This window comes from Cuculus canorus, chromosome 1, assembly GCF_017976375.1.
Source record: "Cuculus canorus isolate bCucCan1 chromosome 1, bCucCan1.pri, whole genome shotgun sequence".
Classification (NCBI taxonomy): Eukaryota; Metazoa; Chordata; class Aves; order Cuculiformes; family Cuculidae; genus Cuculus; species Cuculus canorus.
This window is the reverse complement of record NC_071401.1, coordinates 3076022-3096699: the sequence shown is the minus strand read 5'-3', so window position 1 is coordinate 3096699 and position 20678 is coordinate 3076022. Positions and strand designations below refer to the sequence as shown.

The 20678-nt window shown below is 42.5% G+C and overlaps 1 protein-coding gene across 1 annotated transcript in view; it reads right to left on the bottom strand.

Moving 5' to 3' along the window:
* Positions 1–20678, bottom strand: part of YAP1 (Yes1 associated transcriptional regulator) — a 96238-nt gene that overhangs the window by 46442 nt on the left and 29118 nt on the right. Inside the window, 1 exon segment of the mRNA XM_054081458.1 lies at positions 2151–2266. Coding sequence (XP_053937433.1) covers positions 2151–2266 — 116 coding nt within the window.

Sequence of the window (20678 nt, the reverse complement as noted above, 5' to 3'; positions counted from 1 at the left end):
CATCGTGTCAAGTTAAAAATAAATGTTCAGTGAACTTGTTTTCAAATTAGTGTTTTCTCAAGTCACAAAACAACCCACTTCAATGTCTCAACTCTACTGCATGAGCAACAATATCTATGCAGGATCACTTGTTTGCACACATCAGGCAATTACATGTAAATGCTTGGTTTTCTCTTAAGAATAGTCCTCATAAACAGGTTCTCTTTTAGATTTTCACCTCTTATAACTACCCAGCTTACATTTTTTGCTAAGAATCCTTAATTTCTTTCTAAGTATATAAAATTAATCCTGCTTCACTAACAATATTTTTTCTTATTAATCCATAGAACCATAATATGGTTTGGGTTGGAAAGGACCAATTCCAATCCCCCTGCATGGGCAGGGACACCTCCCACCATATCAGACTCCTCAAGGCCCCATCCAACCTGGGCGACTTGTTCCAGTGTCTCACCATCCTCAGTGTGAACAATTTCTTCCTAAAGGCTAATCTAAATCTTCCTCCTTCCAATTTAAAGCCATTCCGCCTCATCCTATCAGTCTATGCCCTCGTAAAAAGTCCCTTCCCACTCTTCTTGGAGGCCCCTTCAGGTACTGAAAGGCCACTCTAAGGTCTCCTTGCAGCCTTCTGCTCTCCAGGCTGAACAACCCCAACTCTCTCAGCTTGTCTCATAGCAGAGGTGCTCCAACCCTCAGATCACCTCCATGGCACTCCTCTGGCCCCATTCCAACAGTTCCATATCCTTCTTCTGTTGAGGATTCCAGAACTGTACAAAATGGGGTCTCCAGAGAGTGGAGTAGAGGGGAAGATTCTCAGTAGAACAGGTTTATGGAGTTATTTCAAACCCCAGAATTTATGTCAATATTTAAACAGCAAGCATCTAGCTTTAGCACAAATAATATATGTCAGAAGGCAGGAAAGACCAAGGGAATTTTTTTGCTCCTGTTCCCTGTTCTTCAGACGTGTCCCTGCAAAATCAGGTCATCTCTATTGCTGCAGGTTTCCTGGGATATGTTTACAGAAAAAACAATCAGAGATATTATATTTTCGCATCAGAGCCTGAGACCTTAATTGTTCTGAATCATGACTTCCTGAACTTGAAGAGGACTCTCATTTGTTTCAGGATAATCCCACCTCCTGGCTTACCCAGCAAAAAGTTCCATTCGCGTCCCATCTAATACTCAGTCATGAACAGCACAGCTTGGTCATGCCTGTTAATCTTTTGGTATTGTCTGCAGTATATGAATTGCAGCATGAAACAAAGCTGTCTAAACGGACAACAAAAAGCAGCACCAGAGAATAACCTTTGTGAAATACAGGAACAGCAGACATACACAAAATACAATCGGACTGTGAGAAAATAAATAAAACATGAACCTCAGCGACAGACAGAAGGTGACAAAGCACAAGGAAGAGCACAGCAGGCGAACTAGCACGGCACCAAATTTAGCTGCTTGCTCTCTGCACCATCAGGACAAGAGAGCTCTGAAAACATACAGCAGATTCTATAGCAAGAACAAGCATGTTTTACTGCTGTTTACTGACAGCTCCCTGAGACCAGCTGAAAACAATTCTATATTCCATGATACAGGGTTTTGAAAACCATAGGAAAATAAGAGGAAAACAAAAACATCTCTTCTTCTAAAATAAGATTTTCCAGTTGTTTGCTTTATTCATTTAGGGAAGACATTAAAAATGAGATGTTCATAACAAACGTAGGAAATGTAAACAAATGGGACTTCACCAAGTCAAGTAAGTGAGCAAGGGGAAGCAGAACATCCCAGAAGCACAATAGCTTTAACATAAATTGACACTAGTGTAACTGAAATTATGGTCTTCATTGATTTAACAGCATTTTTAGCCAGAAGTAATTAAAAAAAATGTGATTATTTAAATTATCCATTTGAAAAAAAATAAACCACAAACCAATGAACTACAGGGTACTTTCTGATGACATTATAAATATTGTACAAATTCTCTCACCTCAGACATCAGCTTCTTCCTTGACACATCACGTATCAACAAATTTAAAGTTTTAAGCCACAATAAATAAAAGGACAATTGTACAAATTGGACTCTCTCTTTCCTAATTAAAATAGCTAATGGTATCTTTAATTCGTATAACCTTTCAAAAAATACAAATTTTGCTTACCTGAAGCAGAGTTCATGATGTTCTGCTGCACAGAAGGACTGGTAGGAGCTGTAACGTTCATCTGGGAAAGCATAGCCTTCCTAGGATCTTGCCATGTTGTTGTTTGATCAATGTGACTAAGACAAAACAAAGCAAGAGTCAGGACAGTAATGAATTCACAAAATGACCTGTTAGCACAGAAAGCTGAACAACAAAATGTTAAGCCTGCCAATGACAGCCACATTCAAAACCAAGCAAGAACTGTTTAGATTCTTTCCAAGCATCACAGTACGTCAGAATCTCAAACCTTGACTCTGGCCACCACCACCTTCCCAACAAATACCTGTAGCAAAGAGAGCTCGAGCAATGGTGAGATAAAGATTAACATGAATGTTTTAACCTACACGGCTGTCCCATAACTTGATGCTGTACCCTTGAACAAAACATTCTCTTCCTTTTCTCACTGATAGGTTGTCATTTTTAAATGTGACTTCAGTGTCTTTCTAATCAAGCCAGTTACATCTGGAATCTAAAGCACAGTCCAGTACCTTGGCACGATGAGTCCATATTCAATGCCTAGGGAGTTGTAATGAACTGGCTAGTGAGTAACCATCAGTGTTCCCAAACCTTCTGTGCATAGACTACATCCTCTGATCATCGCAATCCAGAAGGCCAACCTCATTGTGGGCTGCATCAAAAGAACTGTGGTCAGCAGATTGAGGGAGGTGATTCAAGGCCAGGTTGGATGGAGCCTTGAGTAGCTTGATCTAGTGTAACGTGTCCCTGCCCATGGCAGGGGGGTTGGAATCGGATGATCATTAAGGTCCATTCCAACCCAAACTATCTTATGAGTCTATGATTCCCCTCCTCTACTCTGCTCTCGTGAGACCCCACCTGGAGTACCAACACCTGACCTGACCACCTCGCTCTCCATCAATGAGTAAGGAACCTAAATAGGCTCTGTTGGGTTGTAATTAATTTGATCAATTTTAGGAACATACTGAAGATTAATCAGGCCCCTTTTCTCCTTCAAGAAAGAAACTGAAGGTAAAACTAGGTCAAATACATTGACATGGGAAGAGATGAATCTCAAACTCTATGTATTTGCATGACTACAACATCCAAGAGGCTTTGGTTATAAATGAAGACCTCATCATGGGTCAAACTGGAAAAACAACACAGTATTATCTTCTCCCTCCTCTAAGCAACTAAATGCTATGCCTAAAAATTACTACTGAAATTCTTGGCTCTAATTAATAAAAATGTGCTCCAATGAATTAGTACATTTTTAACATGTTCCTTGATGTTCAGGATAGTGGTATTTCTCCCTCAAAATAGTAAATTCTGTAATTACTTCTTCATTTCAAACAAGTGAGAATGAACAGATACAAATTCAGACAAATTATATTATTATAAAATGGGGCAGCAGTCACTAAAGTAATTATGTATGTAGAATTATTTATCATGTTCTAATAACTGAAGGGACATTCTGTTTTAAGGGAGAAGGTTTCATGTAAGTGGCTTTTGAAACACTTTGGGTTTAAGAGATGTACATTTTGCCCTCCCTAAACACGCACACAAACAACTCCAGGTTAAAGAGTTACAGCCACGCTGTAGCAGGATCACTAAATAGGCAGGAACGTTATTTGTACAAAAATACAGTTGTAAACCAAGCTCAAATTCATCTGCACATGGCAGCTACTCCCAGTTTTCATTGGGTACAGGAACCTCTTCTTGTTACTACAGTAATTACAACACTGCCACTGCCACATGAATTTCCATGATACAGCTCACTTAATACAGGTACCATTAAGCGTGCGGTGTCTTTGGTTGCGTGTGTTTTCCAACATTCAGCTCCACTGAGAAATGTGCCACACGCAGCAAGACTTCTTTAAGGTCCTTTCCAACTCAAACCACTCTAGATTGCCTTGCATCCCAAGTGACACGTGATAGGGTGAGAGGAAATGGCCTCAAGCTGCACCAGGGCAGGTTCAGATTGGACATCAGGAAAAATTTCTTCACCAAGAGGGTTCTCAGGCACTGGCAGAGGCTGCCTAGGGAGGTGGTGGCATCCCCATCCCTGGAGAGATTTAAAAGACAGGGAGATGAGCTGCTCAGGGATATGGTTTAGTAGTAGACAGGCACAGTTGGACTCGATGATATCAAAGGCCTTTTCCAACCAAATGAGTTTATGATTTTATGATTCTACGAAATTGATCCTCAAAAAGATGACACTTCAGTTCCTCTGTGGGTTTCCCAAACAGGATTATTTTCTGGGTTTCAGAATAAAAGGAGTAAGAGGCCATTTTCACTTCTTTCCATTACTTTGAAAAATATAAGAAACAGCAGTATTAGAGAAACTAAGAAGAAAAGTCCTTGCTCTTACACGTCCTTGTACCAGTTCAGTCTTTTCCCAAATTCCACAAAGGACTAAACGCTGTCATCACATTCTCTATCACCAGATTTATTTAATTGGAAACTTGACCTCTCGGTTCCACAGCAGAAAAAGAGGCTATATTTAAAGAAAACCTCCCCCTTCTCTCTACCCTGCCCCCAAAGTTAAGAAGTTCCCTTGGCTAAGTCACTCAGCATATTCAGATTTCATCTTTCTTTCTCTCCATAATTTTAAATGAAAGAGATAAAGATATATCACGAAAGAGGGCAAACTAAAGGAAAAACTCGGCAGCAATTTCACGTGGAATCACCGGATTCACTTAATCTTACAGAAGCTGTCTTATGTCCATACTTAAACACAGACAAGACCTTCTCAAGGTGCAACTATTTTGTCCTCTAGAACACTAACTACAAGATAACACCAACATTTTCACATTATTAAGGGAAGGGCAGATGATTTTCAGAAGTGACAGCCCACAGAATCCTTTAAAATTTCAGAGACAGAAGGACAAGAAAGCGATATCTCATTCCTCTCTCCCTAGTTCCCTCTTAAAAGGAGACAAAGAAAGCAAGAGGGAAACCAAATGCCTTTTCACATGAACAGGAGCCAGACAATTTTACGCCCCTTTCCATACACCCTATTTTTGGTTGCCTGAAGGTTTTCAAGTCTGAGAGGCTTGCCTAAGCATGCTGCAATAAAAGCTGCTATTGCCAGCTGCCTTCGTATCTAAGGGGGATCCCAGCAATCTTGCTGAATAACCCCGAGAGCAGCCACCACCAAGGAAAACGCAATATTAAGATAAAAAGATTCTTTAAGTTGTTCCTTTATTGCTCTAAGTAGGAAGTCTCAGAGGGCAGTTCAAACTGGTTGCTTGAGTGTTCAGACAATGATTGCTCCCAGCTGGCCCTGACAGGGTGAGCTGAACCTTAAGAAACTATCAGGTAGGACCTACTGGAAATGAATGAATGACTTTCTGCAGCAAAGAATAAGTGAATCTGGTTTTCTTGACATTAAAATAATTAATATTGACCACTTCAGAACTGACACTTTGCACCTTCAAGTGACCAGCTGTTTAGATGTTCTCAGTTTTAGTCATACAAATAGTCTCATAGACTACCTTTTCCCTCCTTTAAGACTGTAGCTTACCAAAAATCCAACTCCCCTGCTTCCTTTCTCTACATTTACACCTTTTTTTTATGGTTTTCTTTTTTTTTTTTTTTCCTATTCCCACTTCCCATATTACAGGGTTTTCTCATTGCTTTTTGACTCCTCCTCATGACCATGCCACAGGGAGAGCTTTTTCCTTTCCCGATTCAGACAAACACTACGTGCTGCTGAGGTTGGAGACAATTATTCTCGTCCCTGAAGACTTTGCAAATTGCCACGTAAAACAAAGAAGAAAATCTTCCACAGTAAGTTGATGCCTAAGTCAGTACTTGCGAGCTTCCTACTGAGCCAACTCCAGGCAATCTCATGTACTAGAGAGCAGATTATTCTTTCTCATCCCCCAGGCTTCAGTCCTCCAGAGACAGATCTCCCAAGCTGTAATGCACCAGAAGCAACAGGTTTCTCGGCACCCAGATCCAACACATGGTCTAAAGGCTGTGCTTTGAAAAGTTATTGTTATTTATTCACTTCACCTAGAGTGGCAAAGACAATACAGAGCAAAAGCATAACAAGAAATTAAACTACTTAGATTACATCACTTAAAAAGATAGCTATAATAATTAAATGTATAGTTGTATAATCAAAGAATCCCAGAATCATAGATTAGTTTGGTTGGAAGGGACCTTAAAGATCATCCAGTTCCAACCCCCCTGCCATGGACAGGGACATTCCACTAGATCAGGCTGTCCAAGGCCCCATCCAACCTGGCCTTGAACACTTCCCGGGATGGGGCAGCCACAACTTCCCTGGGCAACCTTTGCCAGCATCTCACCACCCTCAGTGTGAACAATTTCTTCCTAACACCTAATCTAAATCTCCCCCCTTCCAATTCAAAGCCATTCCCACTCATCCTATCACTCCATACCGTTGTAAAAAGTCCCTTCCTGGCTTTCTTGGAGATCCCCTTCAGGTACCGGAAGACCTGCAGGTCTCCCCGCAGCCTTCACTTCTCCAGGTTGAACAACCCCAACTCTCTCAGCCTGTCCTCACAGCAGAGATGTTAAAGCCCTTGGATCATCTCCACGGCCCTCCTCTGGAACCGTTCCAACAGTTCCATATCTTTCTTCTGTTGGGAATTCCACAACTGGACACAGTATTCCGGGTGAGGTTTCATGAAAGTGGAGTAGAGGCGGAGAGTCACCTCCCAAATACTCTTAATTTTTAGTTTATTCCATTAAATCAACACAACAAACACCAAACCTCAAGTCTTATGCATTTGATTTGCTTTGTCAGTATCTTTTGCTATAGAGAGAATAAATTTGTGATTATAAAATGTGTTAGGCACAGGACTTAAATTAAAGTTAACAGTTCTTAAAGTACAGATTCCTTTCAGAGATATAGAACAGTTTAGTCTTTCCCCAAATTAGCAGCTCCTGTGTTGTATCAATAAACATAGTGAAGTATTTATTTTAATTATTTTCAACACTAACTTTAGATGCAAAACACATCACAAAATAAAAATCACTTATCACCAACTCTCACTGAATTTCAGCAGGAGATTTGTAAGAGCTAAAGATCCCAATAAATCCTAAATAGCATAAAATTATCACCATAACTTAGACTTAGTTAACTCCACGTTTATAATTCCTGCAGTCTTCATCTGTTAGTTATGAAAATTGGCATTCAGCCACTGGGAGGTGAGGGACAGGGTGTGCTGCTGCAGTGGAAGAAGGGGGATAATGCTGTATTGACTTATTGGCATACATTTTTAAAAAATACAGAATCATAGAACGGCTTGGTTGGAAAAGACCTTTGAGATCACTAAGTCCAACTATACCTGTCCACTACTGAACCATATCCCTGAGCAACTCATCTGCCCATCTTTTAAATACTTCCAGGGATGGGAACTCAACCATCACCCTCAGCAGCCTCTGCCAGTGCCCGAGAACCCTTTTGGTGAAGAAATGTTTCCTGATGTCCAATCTGAACCTGCCCTCGTGCAACTTCAGGCCATTTCCTCTTGTCCTGTCGCCTGTCACTTGAGGGAAGAGACCAACACCCACCTCGCTACAACCTCCTTTCAGGCAGTTATAGATAGTGGTAACGTCTCCCCTCAGCCTCCTTTTCTCCAGGCTAAATAACCCCAGGTCCCTCAGCTGCCTCTCACAAGGCTTGTTCTCCAGCCCCTTTCGTTGGGCAACCAGTTTCGTTGCCCTTCTCTGGACACGCTCCAGCACCTCAATGTCTTTCCTGTAGTAAGAAGCCCAAAACCGAGCACAGGATTCAAGGTGCAACCTCATCAATGCTGAGTTCAGGGGCTCCCTGGTCCTGCTGGCCACACTGTTTCTGATACAGGCCAAGATGCCATTGGCCTTCTTGGCCACCTGGGCCACTGCTGGCTCATACTGAGATGGCTGTCAACCAACACCCTCAGGTCCTTCTCTACCAGGCAGCTTCCCCAAGCCTGTAGCACTGCACGGGGTTGTTGTGTCCCAAGCGCAGGACTTGACATTTGGCCTTATTGAATCTCATACAGCTGGTCACAGCCCATCAATGTGGTGTAGTTGCCACATAGGAAGGATGGGATGTCATCCACAGGGACCTGGACAGACTGGAGAAGTGGGCCGCTGAGAATCTCATGAGGTTCAACAAGGCCAAGTGGAAGATTCTGCACCTGGGTTGGGGCAATTCCCATTTTCAGTACACGATGGGGGATGACATGCTCGAGAGCAGCCCTGCAGAGAAGAACTTAGGGGTGCTGGTGAATGAGAAGCTCGACATGAGCTGGCAATGTGTGCTTGCAGGGCAGAAGGCCAACCATATCCTGGGCTGCATCAAAAGAAGAGTGGCCAGCAGGTCGAGGGAGGGGATTCTGCCCCTCTATTCCTCTCTTGTGAGACCTCATCTGGAAAACTGTGTCCAGTCCTGGAATCCTCAACATAAGAAGGATATGGAGCTGTTGGATTGGGTCCAGAGGAGGTGACAAAGATGATCCGAGGGCTGGAGCACCTCTGCTATGTGGACAGGCTGAGAGAGTTGGGCTTGTTCATCCTGGAGAAGAGAAGGCTCAGAGGAGAACTTACAGTGATGTTCCAGTACCTGAAGGGGGCCTACAGGAAAGCTGAAGGGGGGCCATTCATAAAGGCTGGTGGGGATAGGACTAGGGGGAATGGGTATAAACTGGAGAGGGGCATATCTAGACTAGACATTAGGAAGAATTCCTTCACTATAAGAGTGGTGAGACACTGGAACCTGTTGCCCAGGGAGGTTGTGGATGTCCTGTCCCTGAAGGTTTTCAAGGCCAGGTTGGATGGGGCCTTGGGCAGCCTGTTTTAGTGGGATGGCAGGGAGGTTGGAACAAGATGATCTATAAGGTCCCCTTCCAACCCTAACTATTCTACGATTCTATGATCCAACCTATCCAGATCCCTCTGCAGAGCCTCCCTGCTCTCCAGATAGACATTTCCACCCAGATTTGTGTCATCTGTGACCTTACTAAAGGTACACTCCATCCCCAACACATTCTCATGAAGTATATGTCTAGTATTTAAAACCGTGCTTACCAGTCACAGGCCTGTCAAATACAATAAAAATATGAATGGATCCTACCCATATAAAAGATCAGAAGACAGGTCACACCAGAAGTTAGTTGCATGCCTTTTTTAGTGGCTAAGAAAAACATTATAAACAAGCTCTCCTTCCAGCAAGGTCCCTTCCCACTTCCTAACAGTCCAGCTTAGCATCTTCCCCAACACAAACTTTATGCTTGAACAGTACAGGGTTTATTTTCCTTTTAGGAAGCGAGGCCAGCTCTTCCTATAAGAACTCCCTTACAATGTTTGCTGACCATTAGTCAGCACTTCCCTATGACCCATCCCTTTCCTCCACTCCCTTTCAGTTCCAAAGGTGGCCATTATCAGCTTCCAGCTCTTCCTTTTTTGCCTGCAAAATCCACAAACTGTTTTGGAAATTCCCTTCAAGGTGCGGAGGCTTTTTCCAGTCAGTACCAAGTCACTGTGAGCTCCTGGACAAACTGAGCTCCTTTAATGTCCTCGTTAAGATAGGCATTCTATACCCAAATGTCTTCTTATCACCATCCTACAGGGCTACTTTGCTCACCAAACAGGCAGCCAAAATTGTTGTACACACTTAAATTCAACCAAAATTCTAAGTGCAAGCTCTGAAGGTTGTTAAGGTTTTATTTATTTTTTGGGTTTTGCTCAGCACCTAAAATTCTGGAGACAAAAACATATGTGTTTCGTTACGGGTGTTTGGAAGATCCAGATTTGCTACCGATCTCAGAAGAGTCAGTATGCACTATCAGAGAACCAGAGAATGGTTTGGGTTGGAAGGGACCTGAAAGATCATCCACTTCCAACCCCCTTGCCATGCGCAGGGACACCTCCCATACAGACCAGGCTGCTCAAGGCCCCATCCAACCTGGCCTTGAACACTTCCCGGGATGGGGCAGCCACAACTTCCCTGGATAACCTGTGCCAGCATCCCACCACCCTCAGTGTGAACAATTTCTTCCTAACGTCTAATCTAAATCTCCCCCCTTCCAATTCAAAGCCATTCCCACTCATCCTATCACTCCATACTCTTGTAAAAAGTCCCGTCCTGCCTTTCTTGGAGATCCCCTTCAGGTACTGGAAGACCACTACGAGACTCCCCGCAGCCTTCTCTTCTCCAGGCAGAACAAGCCCAACTCTCTCAGCCCCTCCTCAGAGCAGAGGTGCTCCAGCCCTCTGATTGCATAGAAGTAATTTCTGAGTAAATGGACATAACTTTTCTGAAATTTCAGTAGCGAACTGGAGAACACAGTTAATGGAACAATTTTCACCCCAATTTCATATTAACTTCTCTAAAAGCAAGCCTTTATATTTAGGATTCCCAAAGTGCACCCAAACTGTGCGAGTTGCAAATGAACACACGGTTACAACATGGCTCCATCACAGGACCTTGGTGCCACTGTAAACTTCACTACATCTATGCTCCTGCCCTTTAAACTCAGTGATCTGGACTGTAATCTATAGATCAGAGCACGTAAAACCAGTACCTGCAGGCAAAAAGAAAAAAGGAGGAAATATCAAGGGGAGAATGAAACACCCAACATCTTTCCTAATTAATATGTCTTCATAGTCACCCACAATTAGCCTGTTAAAACCTAACACAGAGCTGAGAAATCTCCTCTGCTCTGCCCTGCTCCAGTAATTTTCAACCTCATTACATGTCAGCTCTGTATTTAGCGATTGGAATCAATTGCTTCTGGTCATCACGTACAGCAAGCTTTATAAACAGATGTCATTTTTTTCACATCTATTTTGTATTCAGAATTATAGAAGAAGGGAGCAAACCACTCTGCTCCTCAGGCCTCAGTTTCTTAGTTGTGAACTGAGAGGTTTGATTAAACCGAAAAAGTAAACATTAACTTGGCTAAAGCTTTGGAGCTGTGGTTTAACACTTTATAGTTCCAGGAAGTTACCTAGTAACTTCCTTCCAGAATTTATCACTCATAGTTCAGTAGCAAACATGCACTCTTTAGTGTTATCTTTAAAATTTATTCTGCAATCATTATATATCACTACACAGGTTATAATTTTAAGCTTTATCTCAAAGCCTTTTAAAAGTAAACTGTACTTTAAAAAGAAATAAATCTATTTCTAGATAGCATGACTTCAGTTCTATAAACTGGTCCATTACACCTTCCAGTCACTCGTCTCTGATACCTTGTTGTTCTTTAAATGTATTTTCATAACTCTATTACTTCAGAAAACTGTTATAAAATATTTAGGTTCAAAAGAGAAGTGAAAAGCACTGTTACAGATCTGACAATACCACGTTATTCTTCACAAGAAACTTCCTTTGCATTTTCAGCTATTTAATAGAATGATAGAATCATAGAATAGTTTGGGTTGGAAGGGACCTTAAAGATCACCCAGTTCCAACCCCCTGGCTTGTTCCAGTGCCTCACCACCCTCACTGTGAAGAAACCAAGGTATTGCAGATAAAAAGAAACCAAGATATTTCAGGTAGCTTATTTAATAAGGTGGAAGTCTTTCCTTTTATTGAATTATTTTAAATAAATACAATTTTCTTTGTTAAGGAGATACTAAATAAATTATACAAGTTAATGTGCTTTTTAGATGGACTCAGTACCAGATATTCACAGAGAACATAATACAGTAAATCAAGATCAGTAGGATGTCCCTCAAAGGATGAATAATTAAGTCTTAGCAGCAATATGTATAAAAACACAAGGTTATGGGAGATTTCTCTCTGTCTGCATAGCTGAGGTTCCCTTTTATTCTGAAAACATTACAGATAATCCCTCAGAACTCAAACCATACCAAGCAAAATGTATCATTTTTCCACAACAACGTTTTAATGCTGCACATGAATTTTCCACACTATTTGTATATGTATTACAACATTTCTCCAAGGGAAAAATATGCATTTAAACACATTAAACCAGCACCTCGAGGGAGGCGATTCTCCCCCTCTGCTCCACTCTTGCCTGTCCTCACGGCAGAGGTTCTCTAGCCCTCAGATCATCTTCGTGGCTCTGCATTTCATAGATTTCATGAAATTCATAACAATTTCTGAATTTCCATAAAATTGAAGGGCACTACTCCAAAGCACCACAAACTTGAAACATGTTTTACCTACCTCCATAACTGCAGAGGTGGTTCCTGCATGACTGAAACTAAATAAAGAAGGAAATCACTGTGATCCACTCCAGCACAGCATCAGGGGTGATTAATTAGGGAGTGGCAGAGGAAAACATGAAATATCAAAAGAAAGTGAACAGTGCAAGTCTAAAAGAGGAAACATGACTTGCAGAGGAATCTGGCAATCTGGTAATATCAACATCTCCTAAGAAGCCAAGCTTCATGAAGAGGAGCTGAAGTAGCCAAGGAAGGAGGTCAAAATCTGCAAGTTTACAAACCACAGGAGGAATTCTTGCCGAGAATGAGCGAACTCTGAGCCTACTGAACAGAAATATATTGGTCTGTGAGATTAAACTGGGAGGCGGACTCTAACTGGAATGGAAGGAAATACACTGAAATACACTGAATAAAAACAGTATAAAACCTCTCCTACTCTCAAAGAGAGGAGGAACACACCATCTCAGCTCAGGTGGAAGAATTAACTCAATTTATTATCATTATTTATTATCAAATTATCACAGAGGAGCAATGGAACTTATCAGAAATCAGCAACTAACAGGAAGATACCGCTGAAGAACAGTAAAAAGAACACAGGATAGTTTAGGTTGGAAGGGACCTGAAAGATCATCCAGTTCCAACTCCCCTGCCATGGCAAGGGACACCTCCCACCAGACCAGGCTGCTCAAGGTCCCATCCAGCCTGGTCTTGAACACCTCCAGGGATGGGGCAGCCACAACTTCCCTGGGCAACCTGTGCCAGTGCCTCGCCACCCTCAGTGTGAACAGTTTCTTCCTAATGCCTACTCTAAATCCCCTCTTCCAACCTAAAGCCATTCCTCCTCCTTCTATCACTCCACGCCCTTGTAAGAAAAACCTCCCCAGCTTTCTTGGAGGCCCCTTCAGGTACTGGAAGGTCACTATGAAATCTCCCAGAGCCTTCTCTTCTCCAGGCTGAATAACCCCAACTCTCACAGTGTGTCCTCATAGCAGAGGTGCTCCAGCCCTTGGATTATCTTTGTTGCCTCCTCTGGACTCATTCCAAGAGTTCCATATCCTTGTTACACTGGCAATAATGAAGATAAAAGCCGATACAGAATTTTACCAATGTAAGAACAGATTTTTTTAAGTCTGTACAAGCCAAAATAAAACTTTACATACTTGAAAAGCAAAAGCACTGTTCTTTCTATTAATCATCTGAAATGTACTATAGGTGTCAACTGAGAAAAAAATCATCAAAAGCTGCAAAGCAGTAAGATTTACAGTAAACATGTCAGCTGTATACAACGAATATCCATTTCTCAATGCTAGAATTATTTTTTTATATATGTGTACAATTCCTTCTTCTCTTTTGAAAATCTTGCCCAAAATAAACAGGAGAGAAAAAGTACTCTTACTCTCACATTCAAAATCACTCCGTGAAATTCTAAGTGGTAACAATGCAAAATTTCCCTTAGTTTTGAACGGAAGGTTCTTCTAAAATTCGGCAAGATATACCACAAGATCCTCCAGGAACCTGCATATATTCTATGTCAGGTGGTGCTAACCACTCTCTTGGTGCAGAGAAAGACAGCACTGACTTAGCAGTTTTGTGCACAAAGCTGCCCGTTTGCTTCTTGCTCTCCTTGTTTTTGCTTTGCTGATCAAAGGAGTTGCCAAGTTTTTTCTTTACCGTTACAAGGCAGGAAAAATGGCTCTCCTCGGAGAGGCCCCTTGTGAAGGTCACAAAGGTTAGCTCCACAAGCCCTGGAGTCTGCTCTGATGCTGGAGTGATTGGCTGGCTTCCCTGCAGTTACCCTGCATTTCCCCTCCTTCACAATAGTGTGCTGGTTATGGAAACTAAATATGAAAGAACGTGGTGGGGGAGGAAAGAATTTCTATGGAGACAAAGTTGAAAACACCGAGAAGTTCTATTTGTTTGAGTAGCCTGAAAATCGAGCATTCTAACACATTTATTTCTTTCTGGTAAAATCAAAAGAAAAAAAAAAAAATCAGCATTCACCCTCCCACTCTCCTCTTAAAAACAAAAATCTGAAAGGAAAAGATTTTTGCTTTTTCTCAGAACACAAGCAAAAGCACAGTGCTCTGCCTTGGTCTGGAAAAAGTTATTTCTTAAGATGTTTACTTGCCCCTTCCCTGGATTTAATCAAGTGGAACCCACAGGTCACACCCTCTTAATGAAGACTGAAATGAAGCCAACTGATCAGGATTCAGATTTGCAGCGCCTTCCAGCACCTGAGCCGTATCACAGCAGAGACGTTTTTGAAGTCTTACATAGTATATAAAAGCTTATTTATAGGCATCAGATGCCAATTACTTTTAGGTCCTAAAGTTAAGTAGTGAAGATTCCCGTTCTGGAATCGCCAAAAGAGGGAGGAGATGGAACTGTTGGAATGGGTCCAGAGGAGGTGACAAAGATGATCTGAGGGCTGGAACACCTCTGCTATGTGGATGGGCTGAGAGAGTTGAGGTTGTTCAAGCTGGAGAAGAGAAGGCTCCGGGGAGACCTTAGAGCGACCTTCCAGTACCTGAAGGAGGCTGCAGCTGGGGAGGGACTCTTCACAAGGGCATGGAGTGACAGGAGGAGGGGGAATGGCTTTAAATGGGAAGGGGGATGATTTAGATTAGACTTTAGGAAGAAATTGTTCACACTGAGGGTGGTGAGACACTGGAACAGGTTGCCCAGGGAAGCCATGGATGCCTCCTCCCTGGAAGTGTTTGAGGCCAGGTTGGATGGGACCTTGGGCAGCCTGACCAAGTGGGATGTGTCCCTGCCCATAGCAGAGGGATTGGAACTAGATGATCTTTAAGGTCCCTTCCTAGCCAAACCATTCTATGATTCTAAGATGTCTTGGAATACCCAGCAAGACAATCATTACATTTCAGATCACTGATTAAATACTCTTTTATAAATTGAAACCTCCCAATCCACAGGGAGGCACAACTATTGAGGTTTTTCTTAAACATAAAAAAAATCTAACCTGTAGTGAATACACTGAAAGCTCCAGTCTCTTCAAAGCATCTACTGCTAGGAAACAGACTCAATGTTGGCCTAAGCAAGGGAAAGTAGCATAAATTTTGTGTATTGGAGAAGGAGCTTTATTAGACTTCATATTATCGGAGCACAATTTCCTATCACTTTACAAATCAAACTTTGAATCTTGGCATTACTCAGAAAGGTTTCATACCACCCTGAAAGTCAGGGCAGGCTCTTTCCTCCCTCTAACACTGGAGGTGTTGAATTCTGCCTCCAGTGCCATCACCCAAACATTTGGACAGGTGAAGCTAATTAAAACTTAACCATCTGTGGGTTTGATGCTGAACCCACCTCTGCAGCTGTTTTGAGTTCACTATGTCACCACGAGTCAAAAGTACTACCAGAAGTAGTCAAGTTGTACAGCCTCACTCACTTCGTATTTCAGTCTGTTTAACTAGTCTCAAGATTTAACAATATCCAATTATAGAGAAGCTCATACTACAGTTGGATCTTCCTATCAGGAATCAACAGGCTTCCTCCTCCTACCTGAGTAGCCTGCTCACAAAACACCTAGAAGAACAAGCCTTCTGTATCATGAGACAACAATAAGTGACAGACAATGCCAAAATCCTAAGGAATTAAAGAATGGTTTGGGTGGAAGGGACCTCAAAGATCATCCAGTTCCAACACCCCTGCAATGGGCAGGGACACCTCCCACCAGACCAGGCTGCTCAAGGCTGCATCCAACCTGGCCTTGAACACTTCCAGTGACAGGGCAGCCCCAGCTTCCCTGGGCAACCTGTGCCAGTGCCTCGCCACTCCCACTGTGAACAATTTCTTCCTAATGCCTAGTCTAAATCTTCCCCCCTTCTGATTTAAAACCATTCACCCTCATCCTAGCACTCCATGCCCTTGTAAAAAGTCCTTCCTAGCTTTCTTGCAGCCTCCTTCAGGTACCAAAAGGTTGCTCTGAGGTCTCCGTGGAGCCTTCTCTTCTCCAAGCTGAACAAGCTCAATTCCCATTAAACCAGCAGCTCGAGGGAAGTGAGTCTCCTCCTCTACTTCACTCTCACCTGTCCTCACAACAGAGGTGCTCCAGCACCCTGATCATCTTCGTGGCCTCCTCTGGACCTGTTCTGACAGTTCCATAACCTTATTATGTTGGGGATTCCAGAACGGGACACAATACTCCAGGTGAGTCTCACAAGAGTGGAGTAAAGGGGCAAACCTCCCTCCTTCGATGTGTTGGCCATGCCCTAGGAAACTACACTGAAAACAATAAAATGCATTGTTAAAGAAGAAGGAATATTAATGGTTCATATAAAAATGAAGTGTAAGTGGGATTTTGACGCAGTTACTTTGATCTATTCACTTGTAAAAATATATAGGACAAAGCACAAGCACCTTAAGGTGAACTGTTTCACATCCAAGTCCAGATTCAAACACAGAAGCATCAGGAGAGCAAGGAGAAATCTGCACAACAGCCATACCATAACGAGAAAGCAAAAGGTCTATATAGGAAAGAGCTGCACCTGATCATCGTAAGTATTTATTTGAGAAACTAAAAAAATCACAAAACCACACTACCAGAATCATCTCTTCCTCTTTTGCTGGAAGGTTTTTATGACCCACACTAAGTTTTTTTTAGCTGGTGTAATAAGAGATAGTATTTCTTTCTGAAGATCTTACCAAACTTTTCAAGCCTTTTTGGGGGACCAAACTCAAGACCTCCTCAGCTCCCAAACAAATGCCAGGTGCGGGTCGGCAGAAGACAAGGTCACCAGATGACCTGAAACACTTATGATACTACCAGAGAATTTATCTATCAAACTTGCCATGACAGTAAAACCCAAGAGCAGAAAGCACCGACTCAAGATACAGTAACCCACGTTGGTTTGCTAGCAGGCACATCTTTGACCACCTCAATACAGGACAAAAATCCTTGTGCTTCTGGCTGGTGTTGCTATGCAGGCAAAGTCTCCCATGGTTTATGCTGTGCCAAGTCTAAGGCACTTAGGGCCCTGCCTTTGTTACTCAGATGAGAGAATTACAAGGCCCTCAACTACTGAATCCACACTAGGGGCTCTGTTGAGGTAATTACATCTTCTGAGAAGTATTTACTTCATGTCTGCATTAACCCACTCTTATCCAAGAAATTAAAGAAGGAGAGAATTACCTCCTTCAGTCTGCTGGCCACACTTCCTTTGATTCAGTCCACGACACGGCTGGCCTTCTGGGCTGCGAGCACACATTACTGGCTTATGTTGAGCTTCTCATCAACCAGCACCACAAAGTCCTTCTCCACAGGGCTGCTCTCAAGCACATCATTCCCCATCCTGTACTGAAATTGCAGATTGCCCCAACGCAGATGTGGGACCTTGCACTTGGCCTTGTTGAACCTCATGATGTTCACACAGGCCCACTTCTCCAGCTTTTCCATGTACCTCTGGATGACATCTTACCCCTCTCATGTAAGCCTGCTGTCATCTGCAAACTTGCTGAGGGTGCCCTCAATCTCACTGTCTATATCATTGATGAAAATATTAGACAGCACTGGTCCCAGTACAGACCCCTGAGGGACACCACCTGTCATGGATCTGCATCTGGACATTGAGCCGTTTCCCACGACTCTCTGAACGCAACCATCCAATCAGTTCCTCATCCATCAAACAGTCCACCCGTCAAATCCATATATCCCCAATTTAGAGAGAAGGATGTTGTGGTGGACTGTGTCAAAGGTTTTACAGAAGTCCAGAGAGATGATGTCCATTGCTTCTCCCATGTCCATTGATGTGGTTACCCCATCACAGAAAGCCACTAGGTAAGTTCAGTATATGGAAAAGGTGGAGCAACATTGCCTGACCACAACTCCTGTACTTTCACAGACACCACAGCAAATGGGAAGGAAAAAAAAAAATCAAACAAACCCTAGAAATACTAAAACACCCAATAATATCAAACCCAACAGGAGACATGAATAAATGAACAAAATAACATTCCATAAGCAACAAGACCAAGGCCCCACCCAAACCTTTGCCATGGAAGAAGGCTAAAGTTCAGGGCTATGGTTTTGTAAGTTTTTATGTCAAGGTTCAGATTGCTGTAATTCTTTAATGATGACACAAGCTACACAAAGACAAGGCTTCCCCCATTCAGTGCTTGCTGCAGAGAAGAAATCCTTCAGTGCACCACAATTTTAGTATCACCAACTCTCATCTAAAGGGCAACCAGCCAGTCATTGATTGCTTCTTGAAAACTACTGCCTCAGAGGATGCTGATGTTAGGCTGACTGATGCTCTATTACGAAAACAGAGCTATGACCACCTACACAGGTTTTTATTTCTTCTTAACATTATTACTTTTGGCTAGATGAAATGATTAGGTGTTCAGAAAGTATTTGAGCTAACAAGAAGTGGGACAGGCTGGAGATTCAGCACAATTCTTAAGGATTTTTGAGTCACTGGGCCACCAATTCCCATTTCTACATATGGTTAAACAGAAAAAAAAGCATGTGCCCAGGAAACCAAGAGGAGGGACAACAATTTGACCAACTTAGCCTTATTTTGCTCCAACTCTGTCCGAGCAAGTAGTAGCACCACCTCAAGACAGTCATCAGACTCAAATTCTGCATCAGTACAGCTAACTCAAAAAACAAAAAAAAAACCTGGTGAAGTGGCAGGGGAAATTATGGTCCACTTACTAAGCCTACATTCATCATGTGAGAGTGCTATTTATAATGTCACATGCTGGAACTTGTTCCCAAGCTAGCTAAACCTACATGCTTAATTGACTCAATAGACAATGCTGCATTGTCAAGACTAATCTTTTCCTACAGGCTACAGTTTCTAAACTGTGAATGCTTTTATAGATTTTAATTTTCTTAGCAGTTCCAAAACCAGAAAAATTCAAAATGTATGTGCACAGAGTATGTATTTGGGTAGATACTACATTAACTACCAGTAGAATTCACATAGCCACCTGCAAACTGAGTCATCAGAAAGTCCAAGGACTTTCAAGAACACTGGAGCCAGCAGGTTCTTTTAAGTTCCTATTTGAGAGATCCAAGACTTAATGGAGTAAAGAAGAGTTTCAACAAGGCAAAGTGCAAGGTTCTACACCTGAGAGGAAAGACCAGCACACACCTCACTACAACCTCCTTTCAGGTCTCCCCTCAGCCTCCTTTACTCCAGGCTAAACAACTCCAGTTCCCTCAGCCGCCTCTCATAAGACTTGTTCTCAAGCCCCCTAACCAGCTTCACTGCCTTTCTCTGGACACGCTCCAGGACCCCAATGTCCTTCTTTCAAATTGTTATAGTCAAAATAATGAAGACTGTATTTGAACTCACTCTTCGTTGCTATTATCTCAACAAGACCGCACTCAAGAACCAAAGCAGACTTCCCCTTCTAAATTGCTTTGCCTCACTGTAAAGACACCTTTCAACAGGATGTATTGAAGTGCACACAGCATTTCTTGAATACAGTGTCACAAGTGACATTGCTGAGCATGCTGCATCCAGCACACTGGTAATAAAACGTGTTTCAGATAGTCTGCCGTATCTTGTGCTTCATTAATTCAAGCTAAAACCTTCTGAAACAAAAGAGAGTTCTCAGGCTCTGCCCAGGGAGATGGTCGAGTCCTCATTGCTGGAGGTATTTAAAAAACAGGTAGATGGAGCACTCAGGGATATGGTTTAGTAGTGGACAGGTATGGTTGAACTCAATGATCTCAAAGGTCTTTTTTGACCAACAGATTCTATGATCCAATTAACAACCATCATATCTCCAAGTAGACCTAATAGAGACCTTCCAGTACGTGAAGAAGGCCTACAAGAAAGCTGGGGAGGGACTGTTTAGTAAGGCTTGTAGTGATAGGACTAGGGGTGATGGCTATAAACTGGAGAGGGGCTGATTTAGACTAGACATAAGGAGGAAATTCTTCACTATGAGGGTGGTGAGGCACTGGCACAGGTTGCCCAGGGAAGTTGTGGCTGCCCCATCCCTGGAGGTGTTCAAGGCCAGGTTGGATGGGGTTAGGGCAGCCTAATTTAGTGGGAGGTGTCCTTGCTCATTGCAGGGGGGTTGGAACTGGATGATCTTTGAGGTCTCTCTTCCAATCCAAACCATTCTATGATTCTTCTATAATGCATCTCCCCCTTCTAATTTTCCATACCAAGAAGCCATCAGGTTCATACTGCAGGAGGATAAAACAGCTTTGCAAACACAATGCCTTACTCCCTTTAATAATATGCTGAAGGGCACCTCATCTTGTTTGTTTCACTATTTTCTGATCTTCACAAAACCCCCATTATTCAAACTGACTGCAAAAATTAAAAGAAAAAGCTTGTAGATGGAAAACTGATGAATTACTTAAAGCATAAAAAATGGACTCCAAAAACTGAATCC